Consider the following 22,282-nt stretch of genomic DNA (forward strand, 5'->3'; position numbering starts at 1 on the left):
CTATTCTGAATAAAATATGGAATTTTGAAACTTCCACATCACTGCATTCCGTTTTTATTTATATAAGTAAGTAGGTACATTATAACATTATAAACAACTCGATAACCTGAATCTGTGACACTTTTGAAGAAGGAAATTACAGGAGGTAAATCATGAGCTTGGAATATTCCAGGTGTGTGGAAGCTCCAGTTAAAGGCTGCGTTTAAATCCTCAGACAATGACACTAACTATGCTATAGGACTATTGTGTGTTGGAGAAATCACGCGCTTGCTCAGAGGAAGGCTCTGGACTGAGGCGGGGGTTTAGGGGAAGTGCCCAAGCTGAGATAATGAAGCAGTCCCGATGGAAAGGGGAAAGCGGGATTGGAGCTCAGAGTGACGTTCACTGCTGAGGGAGTGAGTGAGTGAGAGAGAGAGCTGCTGGACTCCATTAGCTTCAACCCTGAGGACGCACTTGGTGGGACTTTAGTTGGACCAGCTTTGTTTGGAACATTTCTCCATGCTAGAATTAAACACACGTTTCGACAGACAAAGGTGTTCAAACAGACCTGTTGCGACGTCGGAAGTGTAAAGCTTCACTTTGGGATTCGACCAAACGTTAGCGAACTCGTGAAGGTGAGAGAAACCTTCTAGTACAATCTGGTCCTGTTGAAATCTTCGCCTTTCATGCGGTTTGTGTCTCTGGGCTGAAGGTGTGTCTTGTGTCGGCGCTGTTTGCTTTGAAAGTATCCGTTTATTCAAAGTGTAAAATGTAACTTTTTAACCCAGACGGCTTCCTCTGAGCTTATTAGTCTGTCTCTGTGTGTGTCTCTCTCTCTCTCTCTCTCTTTTTCTTTCTCTGAGGAGTGCTTACGTAATCAGGCATATTCCTGAGGTTTAGCTTTACCGTTAGATATAAAGGCCTACAGGTGAACAGGCTCTCACACAGCTTTATTGTCGTTTTTCTTTTTGTTTTTTTCCCTGTCTTGTAAAACTAGCACATTATTTATTTACTTTTGTTCTTCACTCACAGACATTCAGAAAGTCGCCCTTACGTTTGAAAAGAGTGTCGAACCTAATTTGGGTCCTAATTTTCAGCTGTAAACTCGAACCGGGTCATGTTCCAAAAAAAACCCTACAGTCACTTGCTTGAGACCCTTCCCCTTATTTGGCTCCATCTCAAATCGCACACTAGTGTACTTACTGTACTGTAGCAGTGTCTCAGTGACTGTCAAGCTTTATTCATAGCCTGAATGAGTTAATGTGGTTAGAACTGATATATTTACATCCCAGACTGTTTTTTTTTTTTGTTTGTTTTTTAATCAGGGTATGGCTCTAGATGGTATACGGATGCCCGATGGCTGCTATGCCGATGGCACTTGGGAGCTGAAGATGCATGTGACTGACCTGAACAAGGACGTCTCTCTGAGAGTCACAGGAGAAATCCATATCGGTGGAGTCATGCTGAAGCTCGTCGAGAAACTTGGTACGCTTTGCTCTGTTCAGTCTTGGTTAATGGGTTCACACCCGTTAAAGGAGAACCGAAGGCAAATTTTTATTTTTTTTTTTTAATCGTCAAAATTCTCATCTCATTATCTGTAGCCGCTTTATCCTGTTCTACAGGGTCGCAGGCAAGCTGGAGCCTATCCCAGCTGACTACAGGCGAAAGGCGGGGTACACCCTGGACAAGTCGCCAGGTCATCACAGGGCTGACACATAGACACAGACAACCATTCACACTCACATTCACACCTACGGTCAATTTAGAGTCACCAGTTAACCTAACCTGCATGTCTTTGGACTGTGGGGGAAACCGGAGCACCCGGAGGAAACCCACGTGGACACGGGGAGAACATACAAACTCCGCACAGAAAGGCCCTCGCCGACCACGGGGCTCGAACCCGGACCTTCTTGCTGTGAGGCGACAGCGCTAGCCACCGTGCCGCCCTTGTCAAAATTCTGTTCATCTCATCTCATTATCTCTAGCCGCTTTATCCTTCTACAGGGTCGCAGGCAAGCTGGAGCCTATCCCAGCTGACTACGGGTGAAAGGCGGGGTACACCCCGGACAAGTCGCCAGGTCATCACAGGGCTGACACATAGACACAGACAACCATTCACACTCACATTCACACCTACGGTCAATTTAGAGTCACCAGTTAACCTAACCTGCATGTCTTTGGACTGTGGGGGAAACCGGAGCACCCGGAGGAAACCCACGCGGACACGGGGAGAACATGCAAACTCCACACAGAAAGGCCCTCGCCGGCCCCGGGGCTCGAACCCAGGACCTTCTTGCTGTGAGGCGACAGCGCTAACCACTACACCACCGTGCCGCCCTCTGTTCATCTCATTTTATTAAATATAGGAATGCATGTTTGATAGCTGCTATAGCAAGTTACGAGCGTTTGAAATATGCTATGTGATATGTATGTCGAAGCAATGGCCGTAAACAAGATTCGTTTAGACCTGTGCGAGACATCGTAGGACGGAAGTAAAACGTACAGCGGAAATCAAAGCGACCGACATCTGCCAGCATTGCCAAAAGATATGCGTGCCATCTTTCGAATGCTGATGTAATCAAGCTGGAAGTCTTGTTTGTTTTGATAGCAGTCAGGGAAGTTTGAAAAAAGTAAGCAAAAAGTAATCGTCATTTAAACTTGTTTTTGTGCAATGTTTTGTTTGGAAAACAGTTTTCGAAATGGCAGCGCTGACAGTTCACGTTTCAAAGTCTCGCACAATTCTTGCTAAGCGACGCCTGCCGTGGACCAAACGAACTAAATTCAGCATGGCTAAAAACCGAATAGGTCGATAAGTATAATTAACTGCAATTAGTTGCCAATACAAGTCACGATATAAGGTTACTTAAACCAAAAGCGTAATTGAATAACATGTTAATTAAGAAATAAAGCGAGTTTAAAAATGACTTCAGTTCTCCTTTAATAGTTACTCTGTAGTAACATTCAGATAGGATTTCTGGACTTGTTGTACGTCTGTTAAAAAAATGGTGCCGGATGATATCTGTGGTGATGTGTATCTCAAGCAGGAAAAGCAGTCTATAAATTATAGACATGGGAGTGTCTTGACGATGTACGCATCTTTGTCACACTAAAAATTCCATTCGTACTATGCCTCATTTTAATACAACCTGATTTTGTTTTAACCTTTTTATTATAAGCTCTTGTTCTCGGTCTTACGACTACCAAATTACACTTGACCATTAGCAGGTCACATGACCATGACATGTATGTAGGCTATACCTGTAGACTCAATAACCTCCCTAAAACCCCTGGATGGGGAAGCCGTGGCCTAAAGGTTAGAGAAGCAGCTTTGGGACCAAAAGGCTGCTGGTTTGATTCCCTGGACCAGCAGGAATGGCTGAAGTGCCCTTGAGCAAGGCAACTAACCCCCAACTGCTCCCCAGGCTGCTCTGGATATGTTGTATATCATTTTGGAAAGGAGCATCTGCTAAATGCCTGTAATGCAATGCATCATTTTTCTGTCAAGTCGTTTTAACTGTTTCTACGTTTTCGTGATCTGCATTTTAAACTTGGCCAGTACTTGGTGAGCATGAGCAGTTTCTGGAGTCTTTATGCTGAAGGAAAAAGCACAAAATCTATTTTCGCATAATCCAGACACGTACAGTCCATGATATGATGGATTCGAATGGGACTAGAGTCCCAGAGATACTCTGGTAACAATTACATTACCCATTTCCCCCTGTAGAACTAGTCCAATCTGAATAGGCCTTATGACTCACTTCACTGGCTCTCTGTGAGTTCATTACGCATTCATTCAGCCTGAACTTAGAACTCCACCTCACAGTATTGAATTCAGGATACAGATGCATGAAGCTTCATTAGTAATATTCCACATGATAGAACAGTAACTGATGTGTTACTTGTCAGGCTTTTAATGAGTCACTGCGACATACGTTTGTTTGTTTTTCCCCTTTTGGTTGTGGGTGTGTTTGATAGCTTATTCTGGAAAATCTCTTTTTAGATACTCCACATTCCGAGTGATTCATAGTTGTCGTTGTCAGCCTTATTTTGTGTCCACTGTGGTGAAAACTGTGCTCCATGTGGTTCTGTACTGAGACTTGCACTTAAATACAGGAACACACACTTATGGAACTACGTATGCGTAGCACTATTCATGCTTGCTAATTTTATTAAGCATTTCAAGTTAGGCCCCTTTCTAATGGCAAACCCAGTAAACAGAAACGCTGCACTTACCATTAACCACAAAAATGTCGGTTCTGCCATTCGTATAGTTTGTACTTTGGCCAGTGCGTGTTTCGTTTATTTACGTCTAGTAACTCCTGCAAAGGCATTATCAAAAAACTAATCCACTTCATTCGTGTTTTACACCCGTTATTTTAGTTCACGTGCACTTTCTTGATTATTGGTGATGTTTTGGGTGTGACGGTGACGCAGCTTTAAATAAAATTGCCCCAATGTTAACATTAAATCTAGCAGATGTTTCACCTTGTCTAAGCACTTAACTGTCATTCTGGGCTAGAAAATCTCATCTCATTATCTCTAGCCGCTTTATCCTTCTACAGGGTCGCAGGCAAGCTGGAGCCTATCCCAGCTGACTACGGGCGAAAGGCGGGGTACACCCTGGACAAGTCGCCAGGTCATCACAGGGCTGACACATAGACACAGACAACCATTCACACTTACATTCACACCTACGGTCAATTTAGAGTCACCAGTTAACCTAACCTGCATGTCTTTGGGCTGTGGGGGAAACCGGAGCACCCGGAGGAAACCCACGCGGACACAGGGAGAACATGCAAACTCCGCACAGAAAGGCCCTCGCCGGCCCCGGGGCTCGAACCCAGGACCTTCTTGCTGTGAGGCGACAGCGCTAACCACTACACCACCGTGTCGCCCCGGGCTAGAAAATAAATAAATCAGCCCTAACCATGTGTGTTTTTACTCAAGCTGTAATATAGTGGTGTTGGTTCAAAACTTTTTTTTTTTTTTTTTAACGGTTCCAGAGGTGGCATGGAAATTGCGTTAATTAACTTTTGATGAGGCACCTGTTAATTGAACAGCATTCCAGGTGATGACCTCATGAAGCTGGTTGAGATAATGCCAATAGTGTGCGAAGCATCGTTAAGGTAAACAGTGGCTACTTTGAAGAATCTAAAAGATGAAACGGTTTTTTTTTTTGTTTAACACACGATTCCATACACCTTTTATAAGTTTGACTGCTTCAGTATTGTAGAAAGTAGTCAAAATACAAAAACTTATGAATGAGTCAAAGTCCCTCTGGTGCCAGGATCTAGTCTTCCTACGCAGCCTCCCATCCAAGTACTAACCAGGTCCTTAAGGCGCATTGTGCAGCACCAATCCCGTTTCTATAGTCCTCGGCCTCTCGCCTATTAAATAGCTAGGATTACAGTGGGGCGGGGGGGGTGGTCCTTCGGTAATCGTAAGAGTTCGACTCCCTACTCACATCCGTATTGCTATGTGCCTCGCCAGATGGCAGTAGGTACCATTTTTATGATGGTCTTTGGTATGACCTATTTTATGACCAGGGAAGTCATGGCCTAATGCTTAGAAAAGCGGCTTTGGAACCAAACGGTTGCCAGTTCGATTCCCTGGACCAGCAAGAATGGCTGAAGTGCCCTTGAGCAAGGCATCTAACCCCCAACTGCTCCCCAGGCTGCTCTGCGCATGTTGTACATCACTCTGGATAAGAGCATCTGTAAATGCCTATAATGTAATGACCAGAAGGTACCATTTTTATGATGGTCTTTGGTATGACTTGGAGCTTCGGGTCGAGAGGCGGACACGCTCACCGCTAGGCCAGCTCGTGGTTATGAATGGGTAGGTGTGTCCAAACTTTAACAGATACACAGTACCAGTCAAGTATTGTTCCTGATATTTATCGTCTTTGTTGGTATTGGGAGTCTTGTCTAACCTGTTCATAGAATAGTAAAAGTGAGACAGTGAAAAGAACCCAACTAAGCTGTTCTCATACATGTTGCAGTAAAAAAAAAAATAGCCTACCATTTTGATATTGAGGAGATTAGTTACGTATTGAAGTTTTGATAGTTGCATATTTCAAAAGTATTGTTGTAAGGACAGTGTTTTGTCTGTGACCTCTGTGAAATTAGCTAATTTAACCTTGCTGCTGTGATTGCCTTTTTTTTCTTTTCCTGTAAATAAAAACGAGATTTTTTTTATAGTTTGTCTCTCTTGTACCCTCTGAGATATGACCTGCACTAGTTTTATCAACCACTAGTTATTCCCTTGAATTTGCCAACCAGCCCCCAGTAAACATTTGAGGACCCAGCAGTGTTTGCACAAGAGAGGTCAGAGTAGAACCAATGGAAATTATTAACCCTTCAGAGAAGAAACTCCATAGGGAGCATATCTGTGTGGAATAGCCGTTTTAGTCTCAATGCTTCGCTGCTCCTAAGTTAAACCAGTTTTGTATTTGTACACAGATACACAGATAGTGTGAAATTGCTCTGATGTGGCACGTGGCGTGTGTCACGTCGTGCCAAGGTGTCGTGTTTTGTAGCCAAGTTGTATCTTAATTTGTAAGCTTATTCATGAGTGGAATCTTTTCGCACTAATTTGCTCAAGTTGAAATTGATGTAGTATGGAGGGTGGTTGGGGTAACGGGTTGACGAACTGAAATTGAAAGCATACCCATTATGGATTTCCTGCAGTGCCTGTGAGGCCATGAAGAATCTCTCAGTAAGGACAGCATTGTCATGTGTGAGAGGGTTCACTGACCTAATATGGCTCTTCAGGTCTAGAAGAGCCATTTAGTAATGGGAAGCTCTCGTTTTGTTCCGTCCTTTCGGTTAGTGACCTTGTTTTAATCTTTCTGTTCCCCTACTGTGATATTGTTGCAATCTTGTGTCCTTATGAGATTATTTTGAAAGCTTTGTCCAGCTTGTCAGGTTTTCATGAGACACGCATGACGCACACGTCTAGCACGCTCAGTCACCGGTGTTCTGTCTAACTGACCTACCCAACTTGATATTGCTAGACTTTTGTATTTGGCTCACGCAATTAACAATTACACTACAGTTCAAAAGTTTGGGGTCACCCAGACAATTTTGTGTTTTCCATGAAAAGTCACACTTTTATTTACCAGCATATGTTGTAAAATGAATAGAAAATATAGTCAAGACATTTTTCTGGCCATTTTGAGCATTTAATCGACCCCACAAATGTGATGCTCCAGAAACTCAATCTGCTCAAAGGAAGGTCAGTTTTATAGCTTCTCTAAAGAGCTCAACTGTTTTCAGCTGTGCTAACATGATTGTACAAGGGTTTTCTAATCATCCATTAAGGCCAATTTATGCTGACAACCCAGTCCTCGCAGACGGCTTTGCAGATGGCGTCTGCGAAGCCCCCCCCACCTTCGCAGACGCTCTGCGCGCACCTCCCAAAAATTGTGACCACCGCAGAAAGCATCGCAGACAAGAGGGCTCTGATTGGTCCACTCTACCCGCTGTACACGTGGCTCAGGTGGATAAGGCGCCATACCATAAATCCGGGGACCCGGGTTCGATTCCGACCCGAGGTCATTTCCCGATCCCTCCCCGTCTCTCTCTCTCCCACTCATTTCCTGTCTCTACACTGTCCTATCCAATAAAGGTGAAAAAAGCCCAAAAAATATCTGGGGGGGGGAACCCAGACATTTAGTAGAATGTAGCTAGAATAGTCGTTTACCACATTAGCAATGTATAGAGTGTATTTCTGATTAGTTTAAAGTGATCTTCATTGAAAAGAACAGTGCTTTTCTTTCAAAAATAAGGACATTTCAAAGTGACCCCAAACTTTTGAACGGTAGTGTATTCCATGAAATCAAGTCATATGTGAGCTGACAGTCGACGAGGCACGTAGTGTCGAGTTGGCTAGAAGCCATGTATGATATGAGTAAGTGGGATAATTGTTTTATTCTAGCCACATTCATTGGATTTTGAGAAACAGAGCAATTATTGTTTTTATTTTTTGCAAATTTGATAACTTTGTACAAAACACGTGACAATCATTTCTGCTTAGAATGTAAACAAACTGGCGAAATGACGGTAGCAATTTGTGAAAAATGTGGTGATAATTCTTGGAAAAATTAAAAAAAACTTTCATTCCATATTTTGTTGCTTTTTTTGGGGGGGGGGGTTGTTTTTGAGTAGAGTTTTTATTTCGTCCTCAGTTGGTTCAGCAACACGCGCCACCATTTTCCTCTTCTTTTGTGGTTTATTATAATGAGCTGATATCCTCGTGGTGGAGTAGCCGGTTGTATTTACTTTTGGTGGTTGGCAAACCAACTTAAAGATGCATTACTGCCACTGACTGGGCTGGAGTGGGGAAGAGTTTTTTTTGTTTTGTTTTTTTTTAAATAGGGTGGGGGAGGAGATGCTATATTCTTTTAGCCATTTCTTTTAAATGCGTGATAATGAAGTAATCTCTGACTTGATGTGCTCCGCCGTTTTGTTTTTCTCTACTCGTGCTGTATGAGCTGATATCCTCGTAGTAGATTAGCCAATCATATTTACACATCTTTTTGGTGGTGGCAAACCAACTTAAAGGTGCATTACTGCCACCGATTGGGCTGGAGTGTGAAAGAGCTATTTAGGTGGGATGCTATATTCTTTTTAGCTATTTCTGTTTCTTTTAAGTACTTGATAACGAAGTGATCTCTGACTTGATGTGCGCCGCCATTTTATTTTTCTCTACTCACGGTATATGAGCTGATTTATCCTTGTAGTAGATTAGCCAATCAGAGCATGCAATTGCTCATATCCAGTGAATGTGCATAGAATAATACCGTTGTCACGTACATTAAAATTGTTTTACAGGAGTGGACATATCACTAGTGGGCTCCTGAGGTCAACACGTATTGTTTCTGGGCTATTAGTGTTTTATTTATAGTTACCCAGTGGATAAGTGGATTCAACAAGCAGAAGGTTTTACTCCTGTGTAAGGGCCAGTTACTGACTTTGATTTGTCCACCCCTGTTTTATGACTTGCAGTGTGTGTACTTTGAGGGAGAGATGTATACGTTTCCACACGTGAAATCAATTACTGTAACGTCTTTGATCCGTTCCTCTACATACTAGTTCACTCAGCAATTCCTCCGACAGCCTTAATGGATTAAAAGTTAATGCCGGGAAAGTGCTTTATCGATTGTAGTGGTCATTTCTGCCAGATCTTTTTAAAAGAGTGTTATTTAAGATTTGATGATCAGGCTCACTAGTGACCTGCAATGCAGATTGAGCATCCATGTCTCTTCAATTCTTGCTCTTTTGCTACAGTTTTATCTTTTAATATGCCGTGCATATCTTTTTAACCCGTCTTTTCCCCGTCACAGAATACAGTGCAAATGAAATCTCGGGAATCCTAATGACTGAACTGAAATATTTAAATGGAAGTTGAAAAAGTGATCGAGTTGAAATTGATTGTATAGTAACTCCAGGAGATGAGAAAAGCAAACTTTTGGAATTTGAAAGAGAAACTTGACAGAGTAGGAGTTATTTTTTTATTTTTTAAGTGTTATTTGCCATTGAGTCAGCAACCATTTGTTGTAAATATTTGCCAAGCTTTCGTCAATAATGCATTAAAGCACACAATGTTGGGCTGAGTTAGTGTTGGCTCTCTCTCTTTCGGTTTCCAGCCAGAGGAGCTAAGGGGAGAGGGTATTGAGAGGAGTGGATTATGTGTGTTGGGCCCCCAGCATGTGACGTGAAATGCTCTACTAGAATTCCATAAAAGTCTTCTGTTGAACAGGAAATGACTTCCAGGGTTTGGCATTTTCCCTGGACGCTGCCGTCATCACAGTATTTTCTGCTCGTAGCTTCTCTTCAGTTTCTGGCATGCGGTGTATTACTCCTTTTTTAGACCTGAATGCTATTTTTCCAGATGTTGTGTAATTATTACCCTCCGAATGGACTAGAAATATAATCTAGTGTTATGAGTAAACGCAATCTAGCCAAGGACAATATTTCAGCACGTCGTAAAAGAATTAACTGAAGAAAATCTTGAAATACTGACTTAGACTCTTGAGGTCTCCTTTCTGTATGTCATGTAGGTTTTTCAGGTCACTACAGTGTTGACGCAGGGGGAAGATCACCCATTGTTGATTAGAGTAGGGGTTTTCAAGGAAGTGGACACAGCTTTACACAGGAAGCAGCAGTTCCTGTAGAGATTTTTTTTTTTTTTTTTAAATAAACTTGACCTCCGTGCATTGGGGTTTTTGGTGCCGACAAGTCTTCCCAGAATTATTTCAGTTTAGGAAGCAAGTTACAGGTATATGCGCAGATAACCAGATCATGGGGAAAACCTGGGATGTGACACTTTTTTTTTTTTTTTCCCCCCTCCTGCTAGCTAAGCGTTATGGAATGTGTATTCCCAGAATACAGTTGTGCTCATGTTTTGCTTTACCTCCATACATTTGGGTTTTTGGAGCCTGAAAAATTTGAATAGGTTGACAGTTGTCTAAATGGATAACCAGAGATGGGGGGAAAACTGGATATTACATAGTTTTGTTTCTGTGAGACGCTGTTTTCTAGGCCAGACGCTTTTTTTTTTTAAATCATCATCACAAATCATCTCGTATAATATTCTGTAATGATTTGTGATTTTAATTTGCACTGTGATTGTGCGTATCTACTTGGTATTACTGGGTAGTCGTTGCTTTGATTCTATAATGTTGTATATAGCAGCATCTTCAGGACACTAATCTAGTAGTCAGGAAGTAGTTAGGCTAAGTAGGGCCCTTCCCAGCGCAGATCTTTCCTGTTGCTCTGATCAGATCCTGCTCTGATTTTGTGTTTCTTTGAAGCCCAGTGGCTCCTTCACTCAGGCTGAAAACTCCTGTACTTTCTTGAAATGTTGCAGTGTATATTTCAGTGTATCTCACGTATGTAGAACGGCTTTACGTTTCTAAAATGGTTTGAATTAGAAACGTCATTTCAGCTGTTAGTGAGTTTGCTGCTCTTCCGCCAACCAGCTGTAAAATTGTATTTATTTTTTGTGGATTTTGTTTGAAGTATGAAGGTTAGGAGTGGCACTGTTCACCAATCAAAACATTCAAATAACACGCAGCCTATCATCGCATCCATCTGGGCAAACGTAACATTTTGCGAGATTTCCTCCTGGAAGTCTCCACCCCTGTCCGTCCCCCCAACGGAGTAAGTTGGAGCTCTTGATGTCAGGCAGATCGGTGGTTATTTGGGTGATGTTTCCCAGCTGTTCTGTTTTTGAGGTCTGTTAGGCCTTGAGGCTTTCTTGGGCCTTGATTTGTCCATGACATCCCATGTAATGCGATTAAAAGGCTTTAGCTGTAGCATATAATTGTATAAAGCTGCAAAAGACTGCTTCTGCATGTTCGTACTGTAATACAAATGTGTACGACTGTCCATTTCTAAGGACAAGGTTAAAAAGTCAGTGCGTTATCCATTGCAAACTAAACTACTTAAAATCCTTGGTGTCTCAGTGATGATCGAATGCATACTAAAATCACAACCAAGTCTATATAGGTGTGTATTTTTGTAAACGGGACATGTTGTATGAACACTGAGGTGGTCCTTTAATTTGTTGCCTTTGCCTTATCCTTATAGACTTGCCTTGCCCAAAGGAAAAAAAGTCACGCGCACTGATATTTGGTTGGACCGCCTTTAGCTTTGATTACAGCGTGCATTCACTATGGCATTGTTTAGATAAACTTGTCACGTTTTATTTCAGTCCGGAGTTGTATTAATTTTTCACCGAGATGTTGTGGGAGAGTCGAACCACTGTGTAAAGTCTTCTTCAGCACATCCCAAAGATTCTCAATGGGGTTAAGGTCAGAACTCTGTGGTAGCCAATTCATGTGTGAAAATGATTCCTCGTGCTTCCTGAACTACTGTTTCACAATCTGAGGCCTAATTTTTATGCTCGTGCCATCAGGGAAGGAAAAAAATCCATTGATGGAATTAACCTGGTCATTCATTACATTCAGGTTATCAGCTAACTTCATTTTATTGCTTCATAATGTTTCTGAGCCTCGACCTGACCAACTGAAGCAGCCCCAGATCATAACACTGCCTCCAGAGGCTTGTTCAGTGGCCACTGTACATGATGGGTGTATCGCTTCAGGCACTTCTCTTCTTAAGGCCAATTTATGCTGACAACCCAGTCCTCGCAGATGGCGTCGCAGATAGCGTCTGCGTAGCCCCCCCCCCAACCTTCGCAGACGCTCTGCGCGCACCTCCCAAAAATTGTGACCACCGCAGAAGCCTCGCAGACAAGAGGGCTCTGATTGGTCCACTCTACATCCGCTGTACACGCACTTCCGCTTCCCTACTTTCCCGGTTTGGTTTGTTTTCACAACCGCCATTTTTAAAAACACGAGCGAAGATGGAGCAGCACGAAGAGCGGTTGATCGAGGAAGTACGTACATCTATACGACTCCAGTTCTAGTCATTATAAGTAACCGGAGGATAAACACTCCACTAACCACACCCACCAACTACTCCTAGCGATTTCGCGACTTCGCGCCCCCTTGTGTTGTGGCGGTGAATAACATCGCGCACGCCTATTACTCCCCGCTCAACGATAAATTACAACTGTCTGCGAAAAGCTGTCTGCGAAAGCCTTGTCGCAAGAGCATGCAGAGGCCCTTACCCTGACACGCCCATCACTCAGGAATAGGGTCAATCTGGACTCGTCACATTGCATGACCCTTTTTCCATTGCTCCAGAGTCCAATCTTTATGCTACCTAGCAAATTGAAGCCTTTTCTCCTGATTAGTCTCACTAACAAGTGGTTTTCTTATGGACGCACAGCTGTTTCGTCCCAATCCTGTGAGTTCTCATCACACTGCGATTGTGGAAATGCTCTTGCTTTCACTATTAAACATAGCTGAGTGCCACCTTTTGTCCGTTTTTTTTTTTAAATGATTCGACTTCACCAAGCATTTAAAGGAGAATTGAAGTCATTTTTAAACTTGCTTTATTTCTTAACATGTTATTCAGTTCCGTTTTCGGTTTTAGTAACCTTATATTTTGACCTCGTATTAGCAACTAATTGCAATTAAATATTATACTTATCGGCCTATTCGGTTTTTAGCCGTGGTGAATTTAGCTTGTTTGGTCCACGGCAGGCGTCACTTATTTGCGCAATCTTCATGAGACTTGTGCGAGACTTCGAAACGTGAAGTGTCAGCTAGTTGTCAGTGCTGCCATTTTGAAAACTGTTTTCCAAACGAAGTATTGCACAAAAATGAGTTTAAATGATTACTGCCTACTTTTTTCAAACTTTGCTATCAAAATAAACAAAACTTCCGGCTTGATTACATCAGCATTCACGTTGGCAGATGTTGGTCACTTTGATTTCCGCTGTACGTTTTACTTCCATCCCACGATGTCTCGCACAGGTCTCGGCAAATCTCGTTTACGGCCGTTGCTTTGACATATGGACTGATATATATTTCAAACACTCATAACTTGCTGAAGCAGTGACAAAATAGCTATCAAATGCATTCCTATATTTAATAAAATGAGAAATAGAATTTTGATGAGAGATTTGCCTTCAGTTTCCCTTTGTGATCAATCTCTGATCATGGTCCGTCAAGATCTTTTTCCAACCTTTTTTTTTCTTTCCATGAAGTTGATGGTCCACCACTATCCTTCCAGGTTTTAATAACGTGTTGGACAGTTCTGAACCCAATTCCAGTCATTTCAGCAATCTCCTTAGCTGTTTTCTTTGCTTGGTACAGGCCAATAATTTGATCCTTCTAAAACACAGTAGCATCTTCTCCACAAGCACAGGATACGTCTTCCGACGTGGTTGTTTAAGAGATGAGAAGCTACTCACTGCATCAGTTAGGGTTAAAGGAATTGTTGCCAGCTGAAACACATTAATCACTGCAGGAATTCTCCAATCAAAGGCTCTTATGTATTTGCTTATTTAAAATCAAATGGTGAATTTTTCTATTTGGCCAGGCAGTGTATTCGGTAGTGAAGTGAACTAACAGATCATGGTCCAACAACATATCAGATCATGAAGAAAAATAGCAGATCAACTGAACAGGAGAAGCTTCTGAATTGCGGGGGGAGAGAATGCTGGAAAAGCCAAGGTAGTTTTGGGTTGGCTAGTCCTCCTAGAGTTTTCTGGATCTACCCGGCTTCACTGCTAATCTCCAGGCTCGAGCATGTCCTCACTGGGCCTGTGTGAAATCTCCAGGGGAACTTTTGGCTTGCTTAACCAGAGACTGTGTTTTTCCCACCACTTTCTGTTCAGTCATTATTCCCCCTGATCAGGTTAAGGGAATCATTGCGTGTATCCTCAGGGAGGTTTGAGTGTCTCAAAACAAGATCAGAGGGACCATTATTGATCAAGGTTGCTCTTTAGATGACCATGACCCCCTGTTGGTCCTTGACGTGTCCTTGAGAAAGGGCATACAAAGGACCAGGCTTAGTTTCATTTTTCCAGTCATACTATTATGATTTTTAGACCAAAGTGTTAATCTTTTGTGTATTCTCAAGATCAGCACTTGAGAGATTGATTTTGGCCTTTGTTGGATCATGAAAATTTAATGTTAAGATGTATAATAGATTGGCAATTGGCGGTGCACTGATGACGCAGGACAATAATTTATAGCATTTTTGACTTCTCTGATTAGAAGTGCTCAGCAGCAGTTGAGCATTAGGAGTCAACATATGGAGGAATGCTTGCATATGGAGGGGATGAAACTTGAGCTTTGAAGTGTCTGCTGATGTTTTGGCCTGGAGAGTCTTAATGAGAGCTCCTTTCTTCTCTAGTTTTATGTAGCCATGGGGCAGAAATTTGACTTGACCTGGAATGTAGCAATGACTCTGGTCCATTGTTTTTGTAGATACTTAAGGTCATTACTAAGTTCCGGATGTTGTTTGGATCACCAGGGTTCATCAAGGTGACTTTTTTTTAAAGATACGTTTGCTGGCATTGTATAACTGCTATGAACCTGGAATTGCCATGCACACTATTGCCCCTTTTCCACCAAAGCAGTTCCAGGGCTGGTTCGGGGCCAGTGCTTAGTTTGGAATCGGGTTTTCTGTTTCCACTGACAAAGAACTGGCTCTGGGGCCAGAAAAAACAGTTCCAGGCTAGCACCAACTCTCTGCTGGGCCAGAGGAAAGAACCGCTTACATCAGCGGGGAGGCGGAGTTGTTAAGACCAACAACAATAAGAAGACCGCGAAAGATCGCCACTTTTAAGCGACGAGAAGCAGCAGCTGTACAAACGCGAAGTCATTTATTATTGTTGTTGTTGCTGCTTCTTCCGTGTTGTTTTTGCTTCAATATTCGCGCCAAGGTTTATGCAAACGTAGTGACGTAACTGACATATACAGCGACATAACGACGTGGCTTCCCTTAGCACCGCGAGCTATGGAAAAGTAAACTGGTTCTCAGCTGGCTCGCAAGTTGAACGAGTTGTGAGCCAGCACCAGCACTGGCCCCGAACCAGCCCTGGAACTGATTTGGTGGAAAAGGGGTATGTATAGCCAAAAGTATGTCTACACCGGTCTTTCACACGTTTTTGCCAAACAGTTGCGACAAAGTTGGAAGCTTACAGTTGTATAGAATCTCTTTGTATACTGTAGCTTTCCTATTTCCCTTCGCTAGAATTAAGGAGCCCAAATGCGTTCCAGCATGACAGTGCCCCTGTACATAAATCAAGGTCCATAAATCTGCCAAGGTTGGTGGGGAAGAACTTAACCACAGTTGCTTTTGTCTCTGCTATTATAGCATATATCCATTAGCCTAGCGATGAAGAGCTCTACTGTTCACCTTAATTTCCAAATCATTACATATTTTATGCTTTTTGGTTATTTTATGATGCATCAAGGCGCATTTGCGTTCACAATACAAATGTGACATGCCCATATGCTTCACGGTACACTGCCAAATGTAGTTTGATTAATTGGATCACAGTGCATCTCCAGGACGCATTCGGCCCTGTTCACACCTGTACTAAGCACTGATCATCCAGGACACACGTTCATGTCAGGTATGAACAGGGCTTAATAGATAGTTTTCACTGACGTCACGGCATTCCGGGGAACGCCCCCCCAGACGCCATCTTGCAGGGCAAACAAAACGGACCATCGCCACTACCGGCTACGTTATCTCGGACGAATTTATTAAGTTATATAGTCAGTTTTCTAAAATAAAGATCAATGTTGGCAAAATCAAGCAAACGGAAGTATATGGATACATTGGACGACATCTCACGACATCGGTATGCAGCCAAACTGGACTTGATTGGGGGAATTGACCCCTACGAAGTGGACAAAGATGCATTTTCCAGTGACTATGCAGGGCTGCCATCCATATCGTACCCTGATATTGTGAACTATTTCGTGAATACTAAAAGTGCCTACACACTTGATGACCTCAAAGCATACAAGTCGCTGGAGTCATACAATTATTTTGTCTGTGGCTGGGTCCGTGAAGTCCACCAAAAACAAGTGAGAGCCATGTCCTAATTACAGCCAAGGTATGTACACATTGGAGTTTTAGAGCTCTCAACACTGCATATAAGTGTGTGTGTGTATATAATATCGAGTTGATTTAAGACAAATTTTGCATCCATTAGTGGTATTACAGTACCATGTCAGTATAAACTTTGTAATATAATTAACTGGTATGTAGGCTTGTTACACAATTGATTGTTTGTTTAAACAACTTGCCACTTATAAAATGATCAGAGCAGACTTTGCTGTGTTTGGAAGGCTGATAATCCTTGCGGTTGATTCTTGCAAGCCATAGATTTCTCCTTTGTATGCTGAGTTTCTTTGTTTGCTCGCCTTCGTGCTCCCGTACAGTGGGAATTCCATAAAAGCTCCGCTTGACGTCATCATCTGACCTATTACGACAGCCGTGAATACAACAGGTGTGCACCATTGCTAGCTTTAAATAGTAATAATGTAACTATAAATGTAAATAATATATAAATAAATGTAACTCGCGCGTTACAATGTGTGCTCAGTGACCCGTACAGTAAGCTTGCCCTACAAGATGGCCGCCACCAGGGAATCCCTGACTCTGTGACGTCATGTGAAAACTATCTATACTCTTGTGGCAGAATGAAAAAATCCCCATAACCACACTCCAAAGGGTAGTGGATAGCCACCTTAGAAGAGTAGAGGTTATTATAACAGCAAAGTGGGGACTAAATCTGGAATGGAATGTTCAACACGCACATACAAACATTATGGTCAGGTGTCCACAAACTTTTGATGTCCGGTTCTCACCGATGGTACTGGAAAAGTAAGGCCAATGCTTTTGCTACTCACTGGAGACATTTGGGTTTGAGATTAAAAGTCAAACAAGACAGTCGAGCAGAATTTCAGCTTTCGTTTCCTGATGTTTACATCCATATGTTAAACAAGTTGGAACATGGCACTTTTTGTTCCATCCAATTTGGAATATATAAAGTATTAAAGTAACTAACACTTATTAGTATAAATACGGAGGCGATTATAGGAAATCCTGCACACTGATTGGTCGAGAGATTCGGACTATTTCTCGATCAGCTTGAGCCACTTGGCAAAATGGGGGCCAAATCGCTTTGTCACCATAAGTGAGGAAGAATTGCAAATTATGAAAGGAAATGCTGTTCCTAAAAGTACTAAAGTACTTAACTTTCTGGAAAGCTGCTTTGTGACTGTCTGTTGTTTAAAAGGACTATACAAATGACTTGGCTAAAGATGCTATGCCGTTTGGTCTAAAACTATTCAAAGGTAAGGCGGAATTGTGACTCGTTTTATCTATTTCAAAAGAAAGTACTTTGTGACTCGGCATCGTTAAGTAACAAGTCTGCGCGCACCTTTATTACATTTGCATGTCTCTTTTGAAGATTGAAAAAATTAATGCTTTTTTAAAATAATCACTGGTGTATTTATACTAAAACAATCTGCCTCAGGCTTAGGCCCTGTCCACACGGCAACTGATTCAGGTGACTCCGATACACTTGCTTATCGTTTAGGCCTGGCGTCCACACGGCACTGGCGTTTTGGGTGCCCAAAATGCAATCTTTTTGAGAACGGGTTCCAGAGTGGAAAGATCTGGCAACGTTGCCGTTGTGAAGTCGTCTGGATGAGTAGAACGGATTTATTTATGATGACGTCACAACCACATGACTGTGAGTGCTTCACGCCGGGTAGAAGTGTAACGAATATCACCAGGATATCACCAGGAAAAAGCCTTACAGAGCACTAGTGAGAGTGAAACACGAGCTTGGATATTATTATTATTATTATTATTATTATTATTATTATGTTCAGTGTTAGTTCACAGTAGTAATGCAAGAAGCAGAATAGTGACAGTAATAGTGAAGCAAAACCATGCAATTGTACAAACACTGCAGCTCTACAGCAAAATATTAATTTATGAAATGGTCTGATTCTTAACACCAGTAGTGCCAATGATCTTCTCATTGCGATGCGAGTTGTCAACAAATCCTATAACTTGGTTCATGAAACGCGCTTACAAAATATTTTCACTGTGAATATTTATTGTGTAATGGTGCAAAGTGAGAGAGAGAGAGAGAGACTCTGCCCTTAGGGCAGAGTCAATCCCGCCAGCAAAAATAGGGGAAAAAAAGGAGCGATCTCACCTCTTCAGATGTTGGTTTAAGTCCGACAATACATTCCTCAAAAAGGGCGTAGAAGAGCAAATTAATCCATCAACGTGTAGCATTCAATTTATTCCGGACCATTAAAGACGCCGCCTTCCGCGTAGAATCATACGTCATCCTCGCCGCCATATTGGATAGGTCAAAGCGGAGAATAAAGATTAGCTGCGTTTAACTGTACCAACAGGTTTGCCGTCCAAACGAGATCACATGGGATTACCTTTCACAGGTGAGACTGGAAAAATACTTTTCATTGTATGTGGTCATTGTAATGTAATTTTACGAACAGATTTTCCTGACTTTGTGGCTAATATGAAGTCTCGCGCATAATAGTTTATGCGCATGCGTCCTTACTACTTCTATTGTTCTGGTGTCTCTGAAGGGACCGTCTTACAGCGCCCCTAGAGGTGTGGCATGTGTATTGCATCGTTTTCAGCAAGCGTTGCGTTCCCATATGGACCTGATATTTTACTGATCGTTGCCCATTTGGACGCGATATTTTTAAATAGCATCTCGTTGTCGTGTGGATGTAGCCTTAGTGAATGTTGAAGAATAACCTCGTTTTGTTTTGGTCGGGCACCGCCCGAACTGATCATCAGCTTTTCTCTGGCTGATCAGACACAAGGTACGCCACCGCTCTTGCCGGAGCAGATGGGGGTTGGGTGCCTTGCTCAAGGGCACTTGAGCCAGTCCTGCTGGTCCAGGTAATCGAACCAGTGACCTTTTGGTCCAAAAGCTGCTTCTCTAACCATTAGGCCATGTCTTTGTCTTGGTTATTATTAACCAACCTTCACCTCGCCTTTGGCAAATAATTGTTAAATATTTGGTTGCATATCGTTTGCTTGTGATCCTTGTGTCAATCTGGTGATGCACTGACATCACCAAACTCTTCCATTTCTTTTTTTTGTGATGCTTTTCCAGGTTTGTACCGCAGCTTCTTTCAGGTGTGTGTTTGTTTTGGGTGGGTAGGCTCTTCAGGAGGTGAAATGCAGGATCGCTTGGGTTAAAGTCTGGTGATGGACTTGGCCAGTCTAAATCCTTCCACTTTTCCCCTAGTGAAGTCCTTTGTTGTTTTGGAAGTGTATTTTGGTTCATTGTCTTGCTGCGTGATGAAGTTCCTCCCAATTAGATTGGATGCATTTCATGGTAAATTGACAGGTAGAACGTTTCTGTAGGCCTCTGAATTCATTCTGCTGCCACCATCATGAGTTACATCATCCAAAAAGATATTGGTGAGTCTGTTCCAGAAGCAGGCCCTGCAAACCCAATCCATGACACTGCTGCCACCACCATGCACCACCGAACTGAACTGACCTTCTGATTCTTTCTGCTGAGGAGTGGTTTGCATTTTGTGATATAGCCTCTATGCTCTCAGTCGTCTTTGAATGGTGGATTGTGATACCTTCATCTCTGCCCTGTGGAGGTTGTTAATGTCACTTTTTTTCACAACGTTTGCCTTGACTGTAGTGATAATTGTGTACTACACTGAATTGCCAGTTTATTAAGTACACCAGTGTAGTAGTGCTTGGCTTGTTTGCACGTCGTGGCATGCACTGCAGATAGCAGTCAGGAAGTGATTTTCTATGTAGGAAGCAATATAACAAGTTCTCAAAATGCTGAAGGTTTGCATTGTTTATGGTTGCTCAAATCGATCGAACCAAGAAACCACAAGGAGCTTGTGTTGTGATTTTTCTGTTAATCCCATTCACTCATAGTCTCATCTAAATTAGCACAGTATGGACTTCCTGCCCCCATCTGGATTTTGCGTGTCACAGGAATCACGTGACTTCAGACAACCTGTTGGCTTTCAGAACGGCATGAAATTTCCAGGACATGAATTCTACAAATGGCTTGGATGGAACGTTGTACCATATGGAAATTATTGCAGTGCACACTTTCTGCCAACTATATAATTGCACTGGGTGTCTTGCGGTAAACAACTCTTTTTCCACGTCATCCCAAAGATGCTCAGTAGGGTTGAGATCCAGGACTGTGTAGGCTGTTGAAACAATGAAGGCTTGCTGTCATGCTCTTGGAGCCATTCGTTGACAGTACCTCCTTTGTGACATGGTGCTTCCTGTGGGCACTGGCCATCCAGATATGCATCAACTTAACCGTGAAGCGATAAAGTTGTTCAACTGTTCATGGTTTTTGTCTGACATACACAATGTTCAGTTGTAGATTTTTGGAATCTGGTAATTAGTGCATTCTGGGATAATGTTCTACAAAATATGACTTCATCAGAACATGAGTGGTCTGCAAGGAAATGTTCAATGTGACTGACATCAGCAGACAGTGTTGTAGTCGAGTCACTCAACCTTGAGTCCAGTCTCGAGTCCTCAGTGTTCAAGTCTGAGTCACTAAAGAAAATTTCGAGTCGAGTCCGAGAACAAAACTCCACCCGCACCATTTGACGGTGGCTATTGCTGCCTTTATGTGAAAGCGTCTCTGCTACCGTGTCGGACTAGCGTTACTGCTCGACTGCCCCATTTTAGTTAATAGGCTACGGATAAAAAGCTTGTTCATCGCTCAGCAAGCCCCGCCCACTATCAACAGGGCAAATAACATGAGAGAGGGTTAACACTAGCTAGTTCATCACTCAGCAAGCAAGCAAGCCCCGCCCACTATCAACAGAGCAATGAACATAACGTGTCACTTCCTTCTCTGGGTGGAGTCTCGCCAAATGACGATTGAAGTTCGAGTTTGTCCCCGTCGTCTCCTCGATAGTTCTCCTACATATGGAACACAGCAGTGCATTTTTTTTCCCACTGCTCGAGAAGTCTGTATAAGCAAAGCGGACAAACCTGGGGCGTTCTCTCCAGGCATTTTAGCAACATTAACGTTAGTTTGTTCTTGAACATGATACATGAACAGGTGAATGTGCATTCTCTTGCATGAAATTAGTATAAAAATTAGTGTGTGTGTGTGTGTGTGTGTACTGAGGTCTTGAAAGTACTGACCAAGGCCCTCTGGGCCGAGGTCAGCATTCAAGGCCGAGGTCACGGTATTTCACCATACGGACCGACCTTAAGCTGGTAAATAATTATTTTTTTTTTCTTTACCAAATTCTAACAGAAAACGAGAGCACCCGAAAGGGAAAGCGGAGGCGAGCCGCCATTTTGAATCCTCATTCACGGCTGTAATGCAAATGGCTTCCTCCTCAGTATACAAGTGCACTTCCATGGCAGGGGAAAAAACTACATTTTGCTGCCTGTGTAGTCCCCCATTTATACAAAACTGAGTCATTCAGGATTCAGCCATGTTTTTACTTGGCATTAGCAAGTTAGAGGTTTTTAGCTTTCTCCTGAAATTTTTTTTTATTTCTTCTTTCTCAGGGTAGTAAAACTCGCTTTCGCTGTGAAGACTGTCGTTATCGCTGTCCATGATGTAAAATTAATGCTATTCTCCTGAGAAATGCTGGCAAAAATGTATAAGATTTTTGATAATCTTATAAAGAAATCTTATTAAAAAAAGATAAATGTTGACACACAATTCTGCTATGTTGTTTGTTTGTTGTGAACGAGCGAGTTGCCAGAGGTCCGTAACTGGGGTCCGTATCATAGGATACGGACCCGTTCGCCAGCCAATCAGAGCGCAGGATTTGATGGAAACCGCACCGTAAAAAAAAAATCTTGTGCCAAATTATTATAGCATGTTACAAAAAATAAAG

At 42.5% G+C, this 22,282-nt stretch overlaps 1 protein-coding gene across 4 annotated transcripts in view; it reads left to right on the forward strand.

Moving 5' to 3' along the window:
• The first annotated feature begins 399 nt into the window (after positions 1–399).
• Positions 400–22,282, forward strand: part of fermt2 (FERM domain containing kindlin 2) — a 78,845-nt gene continuing 56,962 nt past the window's right edge. For all 4 annotated transcript variants that reach the window (XM_060934588.1, XM_060934589.1, XM_060934590.1 and 1 more), the window contains exons 1-2: positions 400–614; positions 1,305–1,464. In XM_060934588.1, the coding sequence (XP_060790571.1) occupies positions 1,308–1,464 (157 nt within the window). In that variant the 5' untranslated portion in view covers positions 400–614; positions 1,305–1,307. The remainder of the gene's footprint in view (positions 615–1,304; positions 1,465–22,282) is intronic.

This window comes from Neoarius graeffei, chromosome 11, assembly GCF_027579695.1.
Source record: "Neoarius graeffei isolate fNeoGra1 chromosome 11, fNeoGra1.pri, whole genome shotgun sequence".
Taxonomy (NCBI): Eukaryota; Metazoa; Chordata; class Actinopteri; order Siluriformes; family Ariidae; genus Neoarius; species Neoarius graeffei.